This window comes from Heliangelus exortis, chromosome 1 (assembly GCF_036169615.1).
Source record: "Heliangelus exortis chromosome 1, bHelExo1.hap1, whole genome shotgun sequence".
Lineage (NCBI taxonomy): Eukaryota > Metazoa > Chordata > Aves > Apodiformes > Trochilidae > Heliangelus > Heliangelus exortis.
The window spans coordinates 58,334,933-58,357,288 of record NC_092422.1 but is presented as its reverse complement, the minus strand read 5'-3'; the positions used below and the strand labels follow the sequence as shown (position 1 = coordinate 58,357,288).

Genomic DNA, 22,356 nt, shown 5'->3' with positions numbered 1-22,356 from the left:
GGTGCTGCTGTGTTTCAAAGCACCCCTTATGGGACAGTGCAGAGGTGGGTGAGACAGGATTCCAGCAGCACAGGGAGAATTATTCCTGAATTATTTTGAGGAGGCTGCTATAAAGTATCCTGGGAACCCTCTCTTTTCCAGGCTGAACACCCCCAACTCTCTCAGCCTGGCTTTGGAGCAGAAGTGCTCCAGGACTTTTAATCATCTTTGTGGCCCTTCTCTGGACCCTCTCCAAAAGGTCTGTGTCTAAACCCTGACTCGGGTCAGGGATCTGGACACATTTTCCCACATCCGCATTGATCCGTAACTCCTTCGTGTGGCAAAGCTACGGACACACAAGGCACTGAGCCATGCTGGTGGCTACTGATGGCCACTAAGTGTGGCCACCCCACTGCTGTGCCTGGCTGGCTCTTCTCCGGGCCGAGCCTGCTCTCCCGGGGACTTTGAGAGACGAGGGAGAGGACATTTTCCACAAGGGAAATGCTGCTGAGCGGGAATTTTCTATTTCCATTCTTGGGAATTTTCTATTTCCATTCTTGGGAATTTGGCGGAGTTTTTGAGGCATCGCAGGCCTCACAGCGACGGCTTAAGCCCAGTCACCTCCGCACTACCTCAGGGACACCGGGGTCTCCCTGGGCCACCGAGAGCCTTTTCCCGGGGCTGTGGAAGAGGGAGCGGAGCGGCGGCGGGAACCGGGGGTGTCGCTGCCTACCCCGGAACCTCTGAGCGGCGGCGGTGGCGGCGCGGCGGAGCGCGTTGTTGGAGGCGCGCTGCGATGCCGCCCCGCGCTGAGGGGCATTGTGGGTGCGGAGCCGCCGCCGCTGCGGCTTTCGGCGGGTTCTGTAAAATGGCGCCGTAGGCGGCGGGAGAGCGGGCGGCCGGGGCGGGAGGTGTTGCGGGGTACCTTGTGCTGCTGAGCGGGGAGGGTGTCTCCTCTCCTCCTTTCTTCTGTCACTCCGCCGTGCTGCCCCCTTACCCACCCCCCTCTCCAGCATCCTGGGCGGCGATGGCGACTCCGGACCAAAAATCTCCCAACGTTTTGCTGCAGAACCTCTGCTGCCGCATCCTGGGCAAGAGCGAAGGTAACGGCTGTCTGCCTCCACACCTCCCGCCCTTCCCCCCCCCCCCCCCCCCCCCATTCCCGGCAGACGCTGGAGCCCGTAGGGGGCGAGGGGAACGTCTGATCCCGGGGGTGGGCGAGGGTACCGGAGAGGTGGGGGGGGATGTGGGCGGGGGCCGCCGTGTCGGGGTGGAGAGATGCGATCCCCGCCACACCGCCCGCCAAGGGCGTCCCCGTGGCCGGGGAGCGCCTTTGCGCTTGGCTTGGCCCGGCGTGGGGGGGTTCGGGAGGGCTGGCGATCTGCCCCGGCCCTGCGGGTGGTTCTGCTCCTGTCCGGCGTGGCAGCGGTGCGGGGTCTGGGGGGCCTGTGGGGGGCTTGTGCCGCCTTCGTGTCCTCCTCACAACCCCCAACCCCCGCCTTCCGCCACCCCCAGAGCGCTCGGCTGGGTCGGGAAATCTTCCGCTGTGGAGAGACCACCACACCAGCCAGGCAGGCTGGCAGCAAAGTCTTGTGGCTTTTTTTTTTTTTTTTTTTTTTTTAAATTGGTTGGAAACTGAAGTACTAACAGGCTGGCTCCTGTTCTTACCTCTGCTGTCAGAGTGGTTCCAAAGGATGTTTATCAATATGGAGACAGGCGCTTTACATATATAAATGTATAAAAATAATATATATATAATGGCTCTGCTCCCCGAGTGTTTGGGGGGGAGGAAGGTGGTTTGTGTTTGCTTGGGTCGAGCCGTCGACAGCCCTTAGGGCCTCTGCTGGTCCTCTGTGTCTCGCAGAATCAAGAAGAGACACTGTGAGAATCAAGGGAACGAATCCCTTGCCTGTTTGCGTAAGTTTCTATCTGTTGCAATCAAAGGCTCTGTTTTTAGTAAGTGGTTGGAGGGTGGTAAAGAAGAGGTGCATCTGCTAAGTCTCCTCCTAAAGTTGTGCTGCTTGTAAGCACTGCTCACCAGGCAGGCTCATGCCATAGCTTTTGTTGTATCCTCTTGCACAAGAGATCGATTCCCTATTAGTAGTGGCTGTGAAGTCTTTTGTGTGTTTGTTTCTGGTTCCATACCACTCTCTTCTGGCAAGTCATTCCCAGTTACCTTTAGATACTTCTGTGACAGTAACTAATATTGACCTGTTGTAAAGAATTGGATTCAAACTGACTAAAACATGGCCTGTAATGAATTACTGCTGTCTGCAAAGTCTAGGAAATACAAGGTGCAAGTACAGTTGTCTCTCTCCCTCAAACTTTTATGTTTCCACCTATTTGAGACAACATCTTACGGTCACACTATCCTTGTCTCTAAATTAGAAAGATATAGGTTTAATGAACTATTTTATGGACTACTCAATGGATAAGGAACAGGCTGCCTCCAAAGAGTTGTAACCAGTGTCTCAATGGAGATCAGTAACAAATGATGTCCCCTACAAGTCTGTGTTGGGACTGATGCTGGTCAGATTATTAATTACAGATACAGTGGGATTGAGCACACCCTCATCAGGTTTGAAATTGGCACCCAAGCTGAGCACTGCAGCTGAAGTGCTTGAGGGAAAGGATGTAGCCAGAGGGACCTCGACAGGCTTGAGGAGTTGGGCCTGTGTGGACCTCCTGAAGCTCAACTAGATGGAGTGTAAAGTCCTGCATCTGGGTTGGGGCAGTCCCCAGTATCAGTACAGACTAAAGGATGAATGGATTGGGAGCAACTTTGCAGGGAAGGACTTGGATAGATGAAATACTGGACATGAACCAGGTGTGTGCACTTGCATCCCAGAGACCCTGATGTATCCTGGGCTCCATGAAAAGTAGTATGGCCAGCAAGTCAAAGAAGTTGGTTCTCCCCCCCTATTTTGTTTCTCTACAGAACTGTATGGAGTTCTGGGGTGCCCAGTACAAGAAGGACTCCTGTTAGGGAGGGTCAAGAGGAGGGCCACAAACATGATCAGAGAGCTGCTTTGAGGAAAAGCTGCAAAGAGATGAGGTTATTAAGCCTGGAGAGGAGAAGGCTCTGGGGAGACCTTATTGCAGCCTTTCAGTACTTAAAAGGAGCATATAAAAAGGACAGAAAGAAACTTTTCACCAAGGCCTGAAGTGACAGGACAAGGAGCAATGGTTTCAAACTGAAAGAGTAGGTTTAGAAGGGACATAAGGGAGAATTTTTTTACAGTGAGGGTACTGAGACACTGGAACAGCCTGGACACATTGAGGGCAGGATTATTGCACAACGTAAGTTCTGCAAGTTCTTTCCAACCCAAAGCATTTTGTGGTAGTAATTCACATGAGAAGCTCAGAAGAGATGGGAAGAAGCTGAAATCTCCATCTTTACTGAAATGTTGAATAGAGACTCTTCCACAGAAATATTCTGTTGATTGGTTGAATTTGATGATCTTAAGGGATATTTCCAACCTAAATGATCATGCGATGCTATGATCAGCAGCTTTTGGTTACTGTTTTGTTTTTCCAAAATCCTTTCTCTATTCAAGACATCTGCAAAGCCACATATTTCCTATTTCCAGATTTGTGAGTCTGTAATCATTCTGTTACAGGGATTCCTGGTGTGAGATTTTATCAGAATGGGCTAAGTTTCTATTCTTCCACTATCTGCCCTAAATCAATTGTAGCTTCTCAATTGTTTTTTTAATTCAATACCTATTTCTTTCAGCAACTGGTTGAAATGGATATTAAGGGATGTTTCAGAGTAGCCTACAGTTATGAGGTGCTTTGCTTTTAGTGCTGTTTCTTGCTTTTACATCCCTTGGAAGCCCCTTCTAATGCAATTGCTATATACTCTTACTTAAGAGCACTTCAGACTTTCTGCTACCAGAAATCTGAAATTATGGTGCTAGTTCTGCTTCCAAAAATATAAAAGGGAAAAAAAAAAAAAAAAAAAAGAAAAAAAAAAAAGAGGGCTCATCTTATTTTTGTTGATTTTTAAAATAAATGTAAAACCTATTCCTTTATTCTGTGGTTCCACTCCTGTAACTAAAACCTTGTGTGTATGACAAATGAAAGGAGAAATTTTGCCCCAAATCACAGTAAACTGCTGCATGTAACCTGTAGACCCCCTACTTCTGTTCACTTGTGGGTTATCTGAGGACTTATTTGAAGTGGGAACTTAAAAAAATAGTGTGGTTGTCTGCCACCTTTACTATTGCCCATATTTTTATGCATGTGACAGGTGGGAAGCTCATCCTTACCCTGCTGTTTATTCCTATGTTATGAGGGACTTCAGTATTGAAGGCTCACCTTGAAACACTCAGCTGTCAGTTTCATTAAAACTGACTTGTTTTAATTTGTCATCAGCTCAGCTATTGATTTAAAGTGCACAGAGACTGATGAATCAGTCTGTGAAAGAGTTCAGGCATGAAAGGTGTGGATGGATGTTGTTTTCCCCCTGCTCCAGCTTTCTGTGTCCAAGGGAGATGGTCAGCAAGAGAACTTTGTTAGTATCAGCATCCTCTGTGTTGCAGTAGATGCATGTATCCCTGGGTGGTAAGGAAACCACCAGACAAGTTATTTACCATTTTACTGGTTTTTAGGCTTGTAACTCCTATTTCCTTTCAGTGCAGGATAAGTTATGAAGTATGGTATCTGTGTGTGGCTAGTGATCTACAGGCAGCTTGCCCCTCCTTGAGTACTGATCAAGTTACCTTGCTTTGTATACACACATCCTCTTTTTTTTAAAGCAGATTTTGCAAATATTAGCAGTTTGGTCTTTGGTAAGCAATTTATGATGTTCAGTTACTTCTACAGAGTTTTGGAAAAAAAAGAGCTTAGGTACTTAAAGAGATCCTTAAATTTATTAGAGAAATTGCTAGGAAAATTTTGTAACAAGAAGCTGAAGCTATATATAAACAGCCATCTTTAACCATTTGTGTAGTTAAACTGCTATGAATTTCTTGAAATCCTAGCTTTTGATAAGTTCTTGCTCTATCAAAATACAGGTACTGATGTAATTGTGTGAAATGTAATGGGTAAATAGTGGAAAAGAATTAAAATCTAAAGGGCCTTCTTGCTGTGGTACATTCCCTGAATTTGTACTTAGAAGGCTTGATCTGCTTGGGTGTGTTCCTTCTCAGCATTAGTGTTTTCTTATGTTTACGAGGAAGCTCTGACTTCAAAAGAAGCTGAAGGATTTTGTTTATATAATGTCTGTATCATCACAGAGCACTTAGAGCTAATGTGGAATAAGTGGTCTTGCTCTGCATCCATGTCTAAATTCTGCAGGCCCACTCCTGAAGCCCTCCATAAACCTGATGAAGCCTGTGGTCTGCTGGGGATTCTTTCACTTCTGCCTTAGAAGGCCTGCATCGTCCCCAGTTGTTAAAGATTTATATTAAAGTGAATTAGTGAATTAGTGCTAGGATGGAATGTGACTGCAGAGGCTTCCAGAGATGGAGCTATCTTCTCTCTCTTCCCAATTTTTTGAGATCATCCACTAAATCGATGAGTTGCTCAGTTTTCAAAATCAGTCAACTGCATGGGCCTAGTTATGTTTTGTTGGTTTTTGGTTGTTTTTTTTTTTTGCCAAGAGCTCCGCTGCTGAGAAATTCATTACAAAGTGTGCTGAGTTACATGGAAGAACTCAACTTAAAAATAATAATAAAAAATAAATCTACCTGAATTTTTTTTTTTTTGGGGGGTAGAACTAAGGTTTGAAACCTCTCTATTCCTGTGCTTTAGCCCATTCTCAAATAAATTCCTAAAACCAGCTTCCCATGGCCCTTTGTGTCTGCAGCCAGGCACTGCTGTTTGCTGGGGGCCTCTGAGCTCTGCAGCTGGAGCCCTTGCTGACCTTCCTCATGTCCTCAGAGTGTCTAAGGACTAGGGTACAAGTTTTGCATTATCAATCTTTCTGTGTTTATCCAGGCTATCTACCTCACTTCTAAACTAGTAGCTGGTCTTGCAGAGAATTTGTCTGCCTGTGCAGAAATTTCCATGATTTTTTTCCCTTTGTGAACTCCAGCAGTTACACAGGGTCACATGCCTCTCTTTGGACAGTGAATTTAATCTGACAAAAAGCTTTGTGTTCTTTGCAGCAAACCCTCAGACACTTTCTAGACTGCCATACAAGCCTGTCAGTTTAAGAGCTCTTGGTGCCTCCAATGGAATCAAACAGTATTGCTATTAAGTATTTGAGCTACATCTATTTGGTTTTGTATCCTAAAAAGATTTTTGTGTGCCAAAGTGCTACTGGAGCTGCACATGCTCTAGAACATGATATCCCAGTCTGCAGAGAGTGCTTTTCTACCTGAAGTCCATTATACAGCCTTCATTTAAGCTTGGTGTTGTGTTTTTTGTTTTTTTTAAAGTGTATGGCTTTTTTTTAAAAATATTTTTTTAAGCTCTGAACTATTGGAGTAGCTCTTCAGTTTTCATGGTGAGGGAAAGCATGAAGTTCATTAAAAGGTGTAATGGAGGCTTTTTTACCTATGCTAATAACAGAAGCAAATGAAAGTTGAAAAGTTAAGCAAAAATTCAGTGAGGGAATGTTCTGAGAAGCTTGTGTGACTGCATTGCTGGTAGTCCAGTGGAGCATCCCCCAGATAAATTTGTTTACTGACAATACAAAAAGAGTCAGCAATATTAACAGAATTAAGGAACAGTTATGTTTCTTGTGCTGTCCTTCAAAGTTTGTGTACATCTTTTAAGTAAGGAAAGGCAAAAGAATATGTGGTTTAGGTTTTATTTTGTGTGGTTGTGTTTGTTTGTTTTGGTTTGTTTTTTACAAATTAAGGGTAAATTTAAAATGTTTCAAATAAAAACTTGTCAAAATGAGAATATTTTTGTCTTTACATTACATAATTTGTTTTTTACTGTTCTTTTTCCTTCTGAAAGAAATGAACAGAGAAGTTTTAGTTGACTAAAGCAGAAGACTAATGCAATATTAAATTTTTTCAGGAATACTTCATAACTGGTCTGGTCCTAATGTTATACTTCTCAATGTTTTCTACAGGAAGAAGTGGTTTTGCTTGAAGTGTGTTTGTAGATTGTCTTATAAACAAAATAGGGAGCACTGATGAGATTCTAGACTAGTAGTTTATTTTATCAGTATACTACATCATACTAATGCAATTGCCTTTATCTTGGCAAAAATTCATACTGATGTAGAAGTTTTGATACAGTTAAAAAAAGAAGATACAGTACAATTACTGTATTGACAACCTCAGTATCTTGCTCACAGTACGTGCCAGAAGGTTCTCAAGTTTTACAGCTTTTCTTGCAGGTTTGCTTTTGCAATAGCAGCACATTAGGTGTTTAACAAACACTTTGTTACAGTAAATACGTTTTGGTTTTTTTTCCTTCAACATGTGCCAGAAGGCAACATCTGTGTCTGAGTGGTTTGCAGCAGTAGCTTGTTAGCCACTTAGTGCCACACATGGGGTGTTTAACAGTTTTGAGTGTAACTGTTTTACAATAATTTTACATCTGTATTTAAACAAAACTGTCTGGGGTGACAGCTGACTAGAAGAGACGGGAGGGAGTTTGCTAATCTCTGAAAAAAGTGATTGCTGTCTGCTTGAGATAAGCTCTTAGAATTGACCTATAGTATAGTAATTATGCTTACAGAAAAATGACCAATTCTCTTACTTCCAGGAAACCAGGTTTCTTAAAATTGTGGTACCTTAATGTTTGGAATGTTTTCATTGCTACTTAGGATTTCAGGAGGGTTGGGTTTGTTTTGTTTCCCCCTGTAAACTTAAATAAACCCATGGCAGGTGGTGGTGAAAGAAATGTGTAAGGCTAAAGTGAATTTCAGTTTGGTTTCTAAAATTATAGGTAATGTTAGAAGTTTCTTTTTATCAAAAGTATGTTGGTCAAGTGTCTACTTGCATTTTAAACTTTTCCTTTAAATTTTACCTTTTGCCCTATTTTTTCTTGTTTTCTTTAAAACCTAATTCTAACCTGTGCGTTGCTTCTATAATATTTTGATGTGCTGCACTTGATCATCTGCAGCTTTAAAAGCTGCTGTCTGCCTACTGAAATAACTCACTTTTAATACTGCATTGTTCTTTGGAAAGTGTGAATGGCCAGGTGGTGTGTACATCTTTGAATTATTGATAGATTGCTCTACTCAAAGGGGGAGGGTTTTAAACAGTTTATTATTATTATAATAATTTTTTAAATGATTCTTAAGTGCCCTTTTTTTGTTTGGCTACGTGGCCTCTTACCACTATCATTAATTTATATCTATATGTGTATTACTCATGAGACTTAGTTAGGGGAGTATCTGTGTTTACCTGCATTCCCCGCTCTGATCAGACTCTGCAAAACAAGTCATGATCTGCGTTTGTTTTCCCCCCATATCCTGCAAGCAGCTGCAGCAATTTCATGCATCAAGTATGTTGAGTTTCCTGTTATGTAATAGATTCATGCTGTAGTTACTTCTTGGTGAAGAAGGATGTACATATGCATTGCTGTGTATTTTAAGTCCATCTGCTGTCATAGTGGCTGGTCTTTGAGGAGGGAAGCAATGAAAAGTGTCTATTAGTTTAGAACTATGTGAATCCTTATTTTACTGGCAGATACCAGTGTGAAGTTATGTTTAATCATTCAGATACTGAAGGTTTTTTACAGGCTTACAAGAAATAATCTGCTAAAGAAGCTCCTAAAGCAGGGAGTTTTCTTTGTAAAAGAGAACCTGGACTTGATATGAATAAAACATGAAAAACTGTAATATAAACCAAATCTTCCTATGATGTTATTGGTCCATGCTATACAAAAAAAGTGCAGATGGGGTCCAGAGAGAGGGACACAAAGATCACCAAAGGACTGGGACAAAGAAAGGCTGAGGGAACTGGGTTTGTTCAGCCTTGAGAAGAGGCTTAGGGGAGACCTTACTGTCACATCCCAGTACTTTAAGGGAGGCTACCAAGAAAATGGAGACTCCTTTTTTACAAGGAGTCCGGTGGAAAAGGTGACAGGTAGTGGGTACAGGTGACCCCTGGGGAGATCCTGATTGGAAACAAGAAGAAAATTTTTCACAGTGAGTGAGAAGAGTTGGCCATTGGAATAATCTTCCCAGGGAAGTGGTGGATTCCCCAACACTAGAAAGACTCAGCTTGAGAAGGTGCTGGGCTGTCTCATCTGAACTGTGTTCCTACATTAGAAAGGCTTGAGATCCCTTCCAAATTGGCATTCCATGATTCTATTGAACCTGCCAGTGTACATCAGTGGAAAGATCAAGTTCTTTCAGTAAAGTTAAATGCATCTTTATTACCTGTGAATTTGTGTCTCAGGTCTTCAATAAACCCCCTTCATTCCTCAGCTGCAATACTGCCAGCCTGCACTTTAATTCCCATAGCTCTCTTCAGAAATCTCTCTTCCCTTCTCCTCCTGGTCTCTGTTCCTCCTTGCTTGCTGGCTGGATCCTGGTAGGATCACAGTACCTGATACTCCTCATTCTGTTTAGGCAGAGGAGAGGAGATGCTTAACCATTGAGCTTTCACTGCAGTCTTTCACCCAGGGAGAGCTGACTGGAATTTTGTTCGACCAGTTCCTGATAGAATAGTTCTGCAGTTTCTATGAAAACTGTTGAACTTGAAAACTTGATATCCCTGAGACTTTTTATTTTTTTGTTGTTTTCGTTTAAACAGATTAGAAAGTTCAAGGACAATCCCCAAGGGACAGGATGGTGCAGGTGGATAGAGAAGTTAATTTCATAACATTTAAGGTCTTTGGGCTTTGTTGTGGTTGGGGCGTATGTGTTGTTTTGTTAAGTTGTTTGCTGTTGTTTTTTGGTTTTTTTTAAATAAACTTTATATGGTTTTAATAGTTTGTGTTTATATTTTTCTGTAACTTGTATTGAAGTTTAATGGAGATCCATTCTCCTCTGTTTTTTAGTGGATAATGAGTGAAAGAATTTATTATTTCATCTAGATACGTCATAACTAATGAAGTACTTTGGTATTGTTCTCGTGACTCTAGTTCATGCGAGGTGCTTGACCTGGAACTCTATTAGCAATTTTATTTTTATTTGTAGCCTGTGTAAAGACACTACAGCAACATGCCAAAAATGTGAGAATTACTAGAGAAGTGTAGTTCTTGCCTTACTGCTGCTAGGTACACAGTTGAGGAATTAATGAAGATAAAACTCTTCCTGTTGTTTGTTATAACAGTGCCAATATTTGACTTTAATTAGCCTTGCAGAATACTTTTGAAAATCTTGAGGGTTTATGCAATGACATGCATAATACTTCAGAATTACTCAGAAACACTTCCTAATACTTAACTTTTCCCACCTGGTTCATCAGTTCAGTTGAAACTATCAATAGTTGAACTGTTAAAATATTTTATAATTGTATTTTCAAGTCCCTAGTGCAAATGAGAGGTTGCTTAGTCTAACAGTATAATTATGCTTTCTGGGAGGCATTTTACTCATGTAGAATTATGATCTTACAGTAGCCTGGTTATTGGCATTTTCTTCCCTGAAAGTAGAGTGATACTCTTGCTTCTTTTGTAGGTCAGTATTATCAAATACTGTTAAATATTAATGATTCTGTCTGAGCAGAGTTTTTGCTAATTATATGAGATACTGCTCTGTGCAAACTGGTTAATATATTTGTTGGTGTACAGTTGCACTCAGTTAGGACCACTGGATGGCATTTATATCACCAGACAGTCATACTTGGGCGTTGCAAAAGAATATAACACATTCTGATTTAAAATTTCTCCTTTCCATTAATTTCTGGAGATTTTCATACATTTAATAATCAATTCCTAGTGTCTCCCAGGTGATTTTTCTCAATTGCAAATATGAGTTAATTTAAGAGATGAGTCAATGCTTAAAATATTTCTGCTTCTAATGGAGTTTTTAATTTCCATTTTCCTGTTTCTATTGTACATATTTGTCCAGTCCAGCATCCTTTCTTTTTCATTGGCTGACCTATTGCTGCATTTCTCTACAATTTTCTCCAAAAGTTTTCTACTTAACTGACTAAATAAACACAAGGAATCTGATGACTTGGGACACAAAATTGTTATCTGCAAAACAGACTTAATATGCAGAATCGCTTAGATTTTATTTTATTTTTTTCATGAAGAAAGGAAGTGTCAGGATTCAAGTAGCTGACAGGATACATTTACACATATTTTTGCTTAGGTACCTTTCCTCTCATGTTATTCCAGTTATTTGTATATGAAGAGTGGAAATATATCCAACATTTTGTACTTGTAAGGGCACTCAGCATGTCTATAGGGTTATTACTTGGTTGACTTCCAGGTCAGTAAGTGGGAATGTGACTGTGCTGTAGAGGCATTAATGCTGAGTGGCTCCTATCTCAGTGTTACCAGATTATTAATCTTGACAGACTTGAGAGATAACTTGTATTAAAACAGTACTATTCAGCATGGTTAATATAGAACTGTTGAATGATGAAGAAGTGATGAGAGGTCACTGGCTTGTGATCCCTTTGTTAATATATATGTGCTTGGAATTTGGTGCCAGTATCTCAGAGCTAGCTTTGAACTGAAGTGCTGAAACCATGTAAACTGGCTTAGAAAAAAAGCCAAACACCTAAAACCAATTACAGCTACTCTTGTGGATACCTGAGTAAAGATCCACAGGCAGCATAATGCAGTGTGGGTGCCTGATGAACACCACTGTGTTGTTCCTCTGTGTGAGCTGAATTGTGGGACTGTGTGGAGCCCCACAGGATTTCAGTCTGTGGGGAAGGACAGGGACAGTTGAAGTGTGCTAGTGATTTCTTAAGGACTGGTTAGGCCTCACTGTTTCTTCCATCAGCATACAGTAGCAAAGTGCAATTATTTTGCACTATACACCTGTGTGTAGGTGAGTGTGTTCTCCCTTCCCAGGAGCGTTCCAGGCCAGGTTGGATGGGGCCTTGAACAACCTGGTCTAGTGGGAGGTGTCCCTGCCCATGCAGGGGGGTTGGAACTGGGTGGTCTTTAAGGTCCCTTTTAGCTCAAACCATTTGATTCTGTAGTAAATTCTATATTGTATATAAATAATGTTCATGGGTACACTGGACTTTACTGGTTAGAAGTGGGTCAAAGGATTATAGCATAACATTTTATAATCTAAGTCACATACGTTTGTGCCAGATTCAACCACAGCAATAAAGTCTCATGTCTACCTTTTGATAGAATCATAGAATTGGCTGAGTTGGAAGGGACCTCAGAGATCATCAAGTCCAACCCTTGATCCACTACCGCTTTTATTTATTTATTTATTTATTTAAATACAACTTTAACACCTTGCTTAACTGAGGGAGTTTTTCTTTTTTCTTTCAGCTGATGCAGCCCAACAGTTTCAGTATGCAGTGAGAGTTATTGGAAGCAACTTTGCTCCTACTGTTGAAAGGGATGAATTTCTTGTAGCAGAGAAAATAAAAAAAGAACGTAAGTGCACCTTTGTTTCTTTCTTCAAAATACGACTGGCTGTTCTTCAGGAAGTTAACTGACTGGTTTATTCCTCTGAAAATGGGACTATTCTGCCTCACAGAAAATTATCTAATCTGTTACTAATGCTGAACTCCTGAAAATGTCATAATGGAAATTCCATTAATTCCCTAGTTAGCATTCTTGAGTGGCTATTTGTATGCACAGCTCAGATTTTTCCTGAATGCTCAGCTTAGCTTCCCTTGCTGCCATTTATTTTTTATTTTAGCCACCATAAAAATAAAGAACAATTAATACTGAACTCCTTTCTCTTTAATAGTACTTAGAGTTAATGAAATCATAGTTCTTTCTAGAAGACTGATACTTTTGTGACGTGCACTTTAGAAATAATTACACTTGAGTGCAATTAACTTCATGAGCACCTGTGCAAAACTTGCTGAATGAGCATCCTGGGAATTGATGGAATTGTTTGTGACTTACCTGGTATTTTTTGCCTTCAGTTTCTGTACAAGTTTATCTGCAACCACTTTCTCAAAATCAAAACTTTAGACCATGGCAGAATAAGTAATGCTGTAGTTACATTCCATTGTGCTCTGTGCTGCTCTGAGTCAAGTGTTGCACTGTGTGATTTCAATGGGGATGTGATGAAATCTTCTTTAAGAGCCAAATACTGCTTTCAGCAGATTATCTGTTCTGCAGTACAATGTTCAGAAACAACTACTTAAAGTATGCTGATAAATTAAAGCTTCTTATTTGAGCTTTGAACATTCAGTCAGGGAGCTAGAATTAGGGTAACTGAACTGAAGTCAGTGTTTGTATCTGTTTTAAAGTACATGCGTATTTTTTGGTAATACATGACTTGCTGATAGGCAAAAAAGCCTGTCAGAATTTCTCTAGAAGCAACTCCAAACACTCTAATCTACTGTATACACTTTTTCCATGATGAATTTCTACATGCTTTGGCTAGTACTAGACAGGACAGCAGAGTTTATTTGGGCCTATTGCCAGGAGTGACTGGATATATCCTTCTAACTTTAAATTTACTTTGGAGTTTCCATTCAGGAAGTAACTTGGCAAAACCTACTTAGCAGTGGCTTTTGATGCTATTTAACATTTCAAACATTCAGCAGCAATTTTCTTATTGATTAGGCTTCTTCAGATGTGTTGGGGTTTTTTTTGTTGTTGTTTTTTTAATATGTCTCTTTCTGATGTAATGGCTTTTCTGAAGACACCTTTAAGCTTGAAGATATTTTTCCTCTGAGCAAAGACTTCTGCTGTGTAACTGGCAGTGACTGAGACTGTCATGTAACATAAAAGTTACATGACCTTGGAATTCTGCTTGACTTGGAGCAAGTGGCATTACTGCTTCTGTTTCTTGATTTTGTTGCCTAAATTAGGGCTTTTTAAATTCCATTTTTAAACCCAATTTGCTTTCAGATTATTTTTAATTCCCTAAACCTGCAGAATGGCAGACTAGACTTTAAAAGGGCTCTTACTTAGAACATGTGTATTTAATTGTTCTAATAAAAACAGGTACTAGCACTCATCACTTCTGATGCAAGAATCTTCAGGAATGCAGATAAACTGAAAACTGTATGAGTAAATAAACTGAAACAGTTAAGCATCATTAAGCTTTCTTGGGTACATTTTCTAGCTTACCACGAATATATAATTTCAGACATGACTGTTGTACTTCTTTCTACTTTTAAATATATATTTCTTCTTTGAATAGTTGTGCGACAGAGAAGGGAAGCAGATGCTGCTTTGTTTTCAGAACTCTACAGAAAACTCAGTTCACAGGTACTGTAATGTATAAAGAGCAAAGAAACTGAAAGCACACATAATAAACATCCTTCTGTCACTGTCGAGCTGGTTTGGACAATGCTCAGGTCATTAACAGTATTTTTGCTGATATGATGGCTGAATACTGGAAGAGGTTGGTCAGGAAAGTTGTGGAGTCTACATCTTTGGAGATAGTCAAAACCTGACTGGACACAGTCGTGGGCAATCTGCTGTAGACAACCATGCTTTGGGCAGCAAGGTTGGCTTTGACAATCTTCAGATGTGCCTTTCAACCTCAACCATTTTGAAGTTTTTGTGAAAAAGTTTACATGTTACTTTTTTTTTTGTTGTTGTTGCTTTTTTTTTTTTACCATGAGCTGGTTGCTATTAATTAGAAATTAATTTGGATTTAATTGTAAATCAGAAGAGAGTAAATGGCACATTTCTTGTTTGTGTCCACTTACATAAAGGAGCACTTGACAGGAAGGTACTCTGTAAAAATAGAAGTGTTCATTTGTTATGTAAAACTGGTGAGTTGTCTCATTGTTTATTTACAGCAATGCCTTGCCAAGTATTTGGACTCTATTGATCCAGGGTTCAAACAGTCCTCATCCTTCTGAATGTTTAAGTGTTCCAAGTCTTTAATGTTGAAGGTTAAGGGTTTGTAGACTTTGATGGTTCTGCTAACACCATTGTTAATCAAGGAATACTGCATGTTGTTACTCTGTCAAAAGATGTTAGTGTATAGAACACCTATGATACAGGAAGATCCATGAGGAGGTGTGAGGATAGAAATTTAGCTAAGGTAGTTGAAAAATTACTACTCCTAATCTGTTTGGGATTCTCCACAAAACTGAGTATTTGGCAAGGTAGAATACAGTGGGCAGTAATACAATAAGATTCCCTGTTATATAACAGAAAATTTATCTGTATTTGGTCTTTGTATTTAGGAGAATTTTTATTCTTTCGTCTTCCTATTTTTATTCATGAATTTATGTGTAAGTCATGGCTGCATTTTACAGGATAATTGTAAGATTTTAAGATTACAAAAAAGTATTTCCTGGAGAGCATGAGTAGTCAGAATTTGGTTCTGCACCTCTCATCATCCATACTTAACTTACTCTTTAGTTAGTGCTTGGAGCTAGAGTTATGGTGTAACTCTTCCTGTTTTCCTTATCCTATAGGTTTGTGTATTATTTGCATTGGTTTGTAAGTGAAGTGAGTGTCACTGGGTTGCAGGCACCATGACTTCAGACATTGGTTTCAGCCTCTTCTTGCATGTATTACGTGCATGATGCTACTTTTTTAATACAGATTTTCTGGAATGTGTTTCTGTAGCTTATGTGCTACATTGCCATACCATTGCATTTGGCAAGCAACACAGCTGCAGGGCATGATGGCTTGAAACAACATTCCTTGTCTCTGTTTATATCAGTTCTCCCAAGTATGTAATACAAGCTTCCATCAGCCATCTCCTCCTATTTTGCTGCCTGCTCAGATGCTTGAGGTTCTTCTAGCCTTCCACCTTTTTTTTTTTTCTTTTTTTTTTTTTTTCCTGTGCTAGCAGCTTGTACACATGAAATGGTGTAAGGTGAATTCTGCCTTTTTTAAAATTCACTCTACCAATTATTACCCAGCCTGCTGTTAAGTTTATTACTAATGGTGTGCAACCATTTCTGCATGAGGTTAGAGTGAGTCGCAGAAGGAATATACATTTTCTGACTCAACAAGGCTTTTCCTTTCTCCAGCAATTCTCTTGAAAACAACCAGGAGAAAGAAAAAAGCTTGTGTGAATCTGTTTTAATTTCACTTCATCCATTACTCTAAAGAGAAAAAGAGATCAATCCTTGTTTTAGTGTCAGGTGAACAATCTGCTCTTCTTGAGGCACTTAGACTCACTGTGTCCTGCCCAGTAGAAAAAGAGATAATGTTACTGCTCCTTTTTCACTGGTTGATGTTGAGTTGCTGGGTTAGTTGGTTTGCAGCAGATGCATTAGTTTTACTTTTCTTCTTGTGGAGATTAAAACAGAGTGGACTTTTGCTCTGCATAATGATGTAGAATGTCTCCTAAACTTAGGTAATAAGACAGAGCTTCAGTAAGTTTGGCTGGTGGGCTCTGTCCTGAAGAAAGAAAAGTTCTGTGGCCAAACTCTTAAACCATGTAATATATACACACTAAACGCATAGTTTGCAGAGAAAAAGGAAAAATAGAAGATGAGAATGAAAATGTGCTTAAAAAGAGTTTCTAAGTTACCTTGTAAGTGCTTTCTGCAAGACTGATGGCACTAATTGACATTGCTTCACAAGGGGTGGAATCTTTGTTGAATGTTGGTACACCTAAAGCTTCCTTTATATTCAACACTGCTTAGTATCCAGACCATGTCCTGATCAGTATTTTGTGGGAACTTGTATAGGTTTCTTTGACTTATTCCACTACTTAATCTCAGCACAAGGTTTGATGTCTTTGATCAATTGAGATGGAAGTGTTAGTGTCACAGAACAATGTAGTAACAAATCTTGAAACATACTTGTATCTAAAACATTTTAGTTATTTGCTCTCCAAAGTTCTTGCCGTAACTTGGGTTTTAGTATTGTTCTTTGTTCTGCTGGTAAGTTTTCAGATGGGATCTAAAGCTGCTGAGAGTTTTATTCCAACAGTCTGTATTTATTTGTGTATTTGTTTGCTAGGGAATGTATTGCAAATTTTTCAAGTTTCATGTTAACAGTGTTGGTATCTTAAGATTTGAAGACTTTGGTATGCTCTATAATGGCACTTAAAATAATGGAAGTTGATAACCCTTAAACTTTTGAAGCGTCTCTTTAAAGGATAATGAAGGGGACAGTGGAGAAAAGACAGTTCTTTGCTTAAAATTATACCACAGATTTTCTTTCTCCACCTTTAGGTTAGTGTTGAATCCACATCTGAGACGTTTTATGTAGTGAGAGTGCGTGGGAATTCTGATAGTTCAACTCTTTATAAACCTCTGTCTTAGTAACTATGAATTTAAAATTGAGTGTACTTGCTGATCTCAGAGCAGATGAGACTTCATGAACCCAGTGGAGGAAATTAATAAAATTAGTAGCACAGAGACTGCACTGCACACTCCTGGTGTATTAAAGAACATGGCTCTGTGTTGCTCTTATTTGTGTGGAAAATTGATTTACATATGTACATGTTAGGTAGGCTGGATAACTAAAAAAAAAATAAAAAAAAAATACATTATTATCAGGTTGAACCAGCTCATTTCTGTTTGTCTTCATCTTTTTTTAAAGGGCATTTTGAAAAACAAATGGTCAATACTCTACCTCCTGCTTAGCCTTAGCGAAGATCCACGTAAGCAGTCAAACAAGGTCAGTGAGCAGAATTTTTTTTACTTCTGGGAAACGGTGAATTTGTTTTAGATATCACTGAGAATCACTGTCCAATGCTTCAGGTTGTGTTTGTGGTGGTTGTGTGTGAAGCTGAAAGGAAGAACACACTTCACACAAGTATCTGCCTTTTTTTCTGTGTAATTTTTTAATAGTAAGCATAAAATTATGGGCTGTCCAACATTTGTAGCTGAAGCTGTGATTTTATAGGCTGAGTGTGATTTTATTGTTTGCTTTCTGATTGGTGGTGTAATGTCTGTTCACATACTAATGAGTTTGAAATGAAGTCAGGACAGCAAAATTCCTCCTTTGGTTGCAGCTCTGCTAGCAATCAAGTACTTCTTGCAGCTATGACAATTTGCAGGCAAAAATAAACTGTATTACTAAAAGTACTTTTGATGACTGTAAGAGATTTTCTTTTTTGTCGTTTTGATTGTAACAACAACTTTTCATAAATCTGATCTTCAGGTTTTGTTTCGTTTTGAACTCTTGAATCTTACACTCCAGTTAACTAAAGTCATGATATTTACTAAAGACATGACTTTTGATAACTCAGATCTTTTTTTATTCCTCCTTTTTCAAATCCTCTCTTTTTCAGGTGTCAAGCTATGCCACGCTTTTTGCTCAAGCATTGCCACGGGATGCTCACTCAACCCCTTATTACTATGCCAGGCCTCAGAGCCTTCCACTGAATTACCAAGACCGCAGTGCTCAGTCTGCCCAGAGTTCTGGCAGCATGGGGAGCAGTGGGATCAGCAGCATCAGCCTCTATACCCTGAATGGACCAACACCAACGCCACAATCACTCCTTCCAGGGTAAGTTAAACTCTTTTACCTTACAGATAGGTTGGGGAAGGCTAGAGATAATCTGATTTTTTTTATTTTTCTTTCTTTACTTTTCCCCACCCTCCCCATTTGTATGCTGCTGGAAATTCCTCTATAGGTGCTTGACTGGCTAAGTGTATCCATTCTTAAATTTACCTTAGCTGTCTGCTGAACAGCTGGTGTTTTACTGGATTAACTCTTTTGGATTCTAGTGCCAAGTCCTCTTCCATATTTCTCAGTTCTCTGAGACCCTTCAAAACAGTCTTTATCTTTCTTCTGTAAATACCTTGGACTTCAGGTCCTCACTCAAGTTCCTTTTAGAAATTATTCCTAAGCCAAAGTATACTAATTTGACTTTACCATCCTCCATTTTCAGATGAGTGACTTTCTTGCATGGTCCTTCTTTTTAAGCATGCTCACAGCAGGTCACCTATTGTACTAGAGCAGTCTCACCTCTTGACTATACAAGGGTTATTTATTTGTTTGTTTGTTTGTTTTTTAAATGTGTATAAGAGTTCATTGAAAAAAGAATTATCTATTAGAAAAAGAATTAGAATTCTAAAAAACCTACTGTTAACAGTGGTTTAATTGTCTGTTCATACCAACCAGAATCTACATTTGGAATGGAAGCATTCAAATACCAAATAATTCCAATTTTTAAGGAATAAAAACTGGCCACATTAAGCCATAACACAATTCTGCAAGTATTGACTTGGTTAAAAAACGCCAGTGCAGATGGTGACATGCTCAAAATCTGAGCCATTCTTGTGCCATTGGGTATCATGTTGAGTTACCCCTGTTACAAATCCTGACAGAGAGGCACTGCGGAGAGTCTGTGTTCTCTGGAGGGAAAATGAATATATGGAAATACATTGTTCCACAGAAATTAAACATGGAAAAATGAACAAAAATTGGGGAAAATTATTTCCATAGTTGCTTCAGCCTTGCACAGAAAGGTCTTGAAATAAAGCCTTTGTCCAAAAAACAATGGGGACATCAGTTTTCAAGATTAACTGTGATTTAATGTCAGAAAGATTCAAGAAAACATAATAAAAATTAAAAAAAAAAAATCATATGGAATGCAGAAGTTAGCAAAGCACTGGTGTTTTGTCCTAACAGAAACTTCATGGGTTATGATAGGACCAAATTCCTAATTGAGAGCACCCTCAGCAAGTTTGCCAACAACACCAAGCTGCATGTAAGTGCACTCAAGATGCTGGAGGGAAGGAATGCCATCCAGAAGGACCTCGACAGGGTTGGGAGGTGGATTCAACAAGGCTAAGTTGCCTGCATGTGGATTAGGGCAGTCACAAACATAAATACAGGCTGGGCAGAGAATGAATTGAGAACAGCCCTGAGAAAAGGGACTTGGGTAGTGTTGGTTGATGAAGAGCTCAACATGAGGTGTCAGAAAGCCATCTGTATCCTGGGCTGCATCAAAAGAAGCGTGGCCATCAGGTCAAGGGAGGTGATTCTCCTCTCTCGGCTCTACCACCTGGAGTGCTGTGTCTGGTTCTGGAGCACCCATCACAGGAATGACATGGAGCTGTTGGAATGAGTCCACAGAAGGGCCACAAAGGTGATCAGAGGGCTGGAACAGCTCTCCTGTAAGGACAGGCTGAGAGAGTTGGGGATGTTCAGCCTGGAGAAGAGAAGGCTCTGGGGAGATGTTATAGTGGCCTTTCAGTACCTAAAGGGGCTTACAGGAAAGCTGGGAAGGGACTTTTTTCAAGTGCATGTAGTGATGGGAGGAGGCAGGAATGGTTTCAAGCTGGAAGAGGTAAGTTTTAGATTAGAGATGAGGAAGAAATTCCTTATGGTGAGGATGGTGAAACACTGTTAAAGGTTCCCCAGAGAAATGGTGCCTGCTTCCTCCTGGCAAGTGTTCAAGGGGCTTTGACCAGCCTGGTCTAGTGAGAGGTGTACCTACCCATGCAGGGTTTGGAATAAGATGATCTGTAAGGTCCCTTCCTGTCAAAACTGTTCTGATTTTATAAGGCTAATTTAAATTATGGAAATTTAAATATCTTTCATTTCTCATGATTAGGAAAGAGGAAAACACCAAATTATTGCCTCTAACTTCTTGCCACCAACAGTTGGGAAAAAAACATACAATTGGAGTAGAATGCTTTTCAGAAAGCATACCTTTATTTTGATTTTAATGTATTTTTAAAAACTATTGTGTATTTTAGATGATATATAGAATTCCTGTTATAGAAATAATAACCAGTGCTGACATAACTAGATTTTGTTATTATTGTATGGTGTATTTTGGATGTACAAATAGAGGATACCTTTATGCTAGGAACATTGAGGGAGGACAGTGCTCCACAACTGGTTGAGGAAGTGTTGGACAAGGTTAGTAAGCAAAAGGTGCAGGGTGATGTTGTCAAAAGAGACCTTAAAACCAACATAGCTGGGCAATGAGAATCTACATACACAGCATAAGGAATGTGCATGGTGGACTTCAGAGATCTTAATGGGATCACAAAACCCTGGTGGGGTAGTTCTTATCACTAGGGTGCTGCAGAGGGTGGATAGAGGCTCTTGTGCTTAACAGTTAACTTATTGTCTTGACATTTTTCACATTTAAGACTCTCTTTATGAGAAGCATTTATGGGTTTGAGGTTAAATTGGAGCTTGTCTAGATGCTTCTCCTCAATCATGTCTTCAGGCACTTGATACAAGCTGTCCTGGGGAGCAGAGTAGTAGGAAAGGTAACTTTCCTCTTTCTTTAAGTTCCTTTAATTCTTTTGGCATGGAACAACAGTTTCAAGTGATAACAAAACTTAAATATTTATTGTTTATTATGACTGTTTATTACTATTATAGTTGACTTCACTCCCAATCCATGTCAATATTTCTTCACAGTTCAGTGTGAACAAAGTAATTCTTTGATATATTTGTCAAATTCATACCTCTTTTCTACATGTTTATAGGAAGCAATACATTGTCTCTCAGGTCTGCACCTTTCTAAGGCTACTTTACTAAAACAAACAAACATAAAACCCAACCACCTAAGAACACTACCAAAAAAAAACCATCCACAAAACCCAAACTCAGGCTCAGGGCGTTTCTCAGAATTTGCATAACCCAAACCAGGCAATGGTGCAGAATCAAAGTTTTTAAAGATGTTCCTTTCCTCCTTCTAGACAATCCTTTCAAGCTCCAAGTGTTGGAGATTGCCTCCGTCAGCAGTTGGGGTCCCGACTGGCGTGGACTCTAGCGGCGAATCAGCCTTCGTTACAAAGCGCTACCTCAAAAGGCTTCGCAAATCCTGTCTCCCGTGGGGTGCCAAGGTCAAGGAGAGAAGGGGATACAAGTGGTGAGCAAAGATGCTTTTGCTGAAGATAACTTTTTACAATAGTTATCTACATATTCCGTTTGTTTTTTAATGATTTCAAAACAGTTTTACAGCACGTTGACCTTTTTGAGGAGTGTTTTGATGGAACGTCTTCGATAGAATAATAGAGGCAAATGTGCATGACTAAGTACATTTGGCCAGAATTTCTTTGGCTGGTTGTTAATTTCTCTTTCTCGTGATTGGTTTGATAGTGTGTTCTTAAATGACTGCCTTAATTATAGAGGTTGTCAGAATCAAGTGATTGTGGTTTGTAGTGATCACACTTTTGATGACTAAGCTTCTGAAGATGCTACTGTTTTTAGAAAGTCAGAGAGCTCAGTGAATAAAACTTGTTGAAATAGACTCATCTATTTGTGCTTTTATCTTTTAAAACTTGCAAATGTGCACTGCAATATAGAGCTCTTAGAACTATTTTTTAAAAAATTAGGATACTTTGCAGTGTTTGAATTTAGAGAAATTGACGTAACATATTGTTAATAAAATAAATATTACTGATTGTTTATTATTACTGATTATTTATTTTATTGACTGAAGTGATGCTAAGCTTGAAACCAATGCCTATTCTGAATTTATATGTGTGTAACTAAGTGAAGCTGTTGTAA

The 22,356-nt window shown here is 39.8% G+C and overlaps 1 protein-coding gene across 2 annotated transcripts in view; it reads left to right on the top strand.

Moving 5' to 3' along the window:
* The first annotated feature begins 763 nt into the window (after window positions 1–763).
* The window catches only part of TUBGCP3 (tubulin gamma complex component 3), a 51,296-nt gene continuing 29,703 nt past the window's right edge, over window positions 764–22,356 (top strand). Inside the window, exons 1-6 of one of the 2 annotated variants that reach the window (XM_071743669.1) lie at window positions 764–1,082; window positions 12,307–12,414; window positions 14,147–14,214; window positions 17,470–17,547; window positions 18,164–18,381; window positions 21,543–21,715. In XM_071743669.1, the coding sequence (XP_071599770.1) occupies window positions 1,007–1,082; window positions 12,307–12,414; window positions 14,147–14,214; window positions 17,470–17,547; window positions 18,164–18,381; window positions 21,543–21,715 (721 nt within the window). In that variant the 5' untranslated portion in view covers window positions 764–1,006. The remainder of the gene's footprint in view (window positions 1,083–12,306; window positions 12,415–14,146; window positions 14,215–17,469; window positions 17,548–18,163; window positions 18,382–21,542; window positions 21,716–22,356) is intronic. The other variant, XM_071743680.1, reaches the window with a different exon arrangement.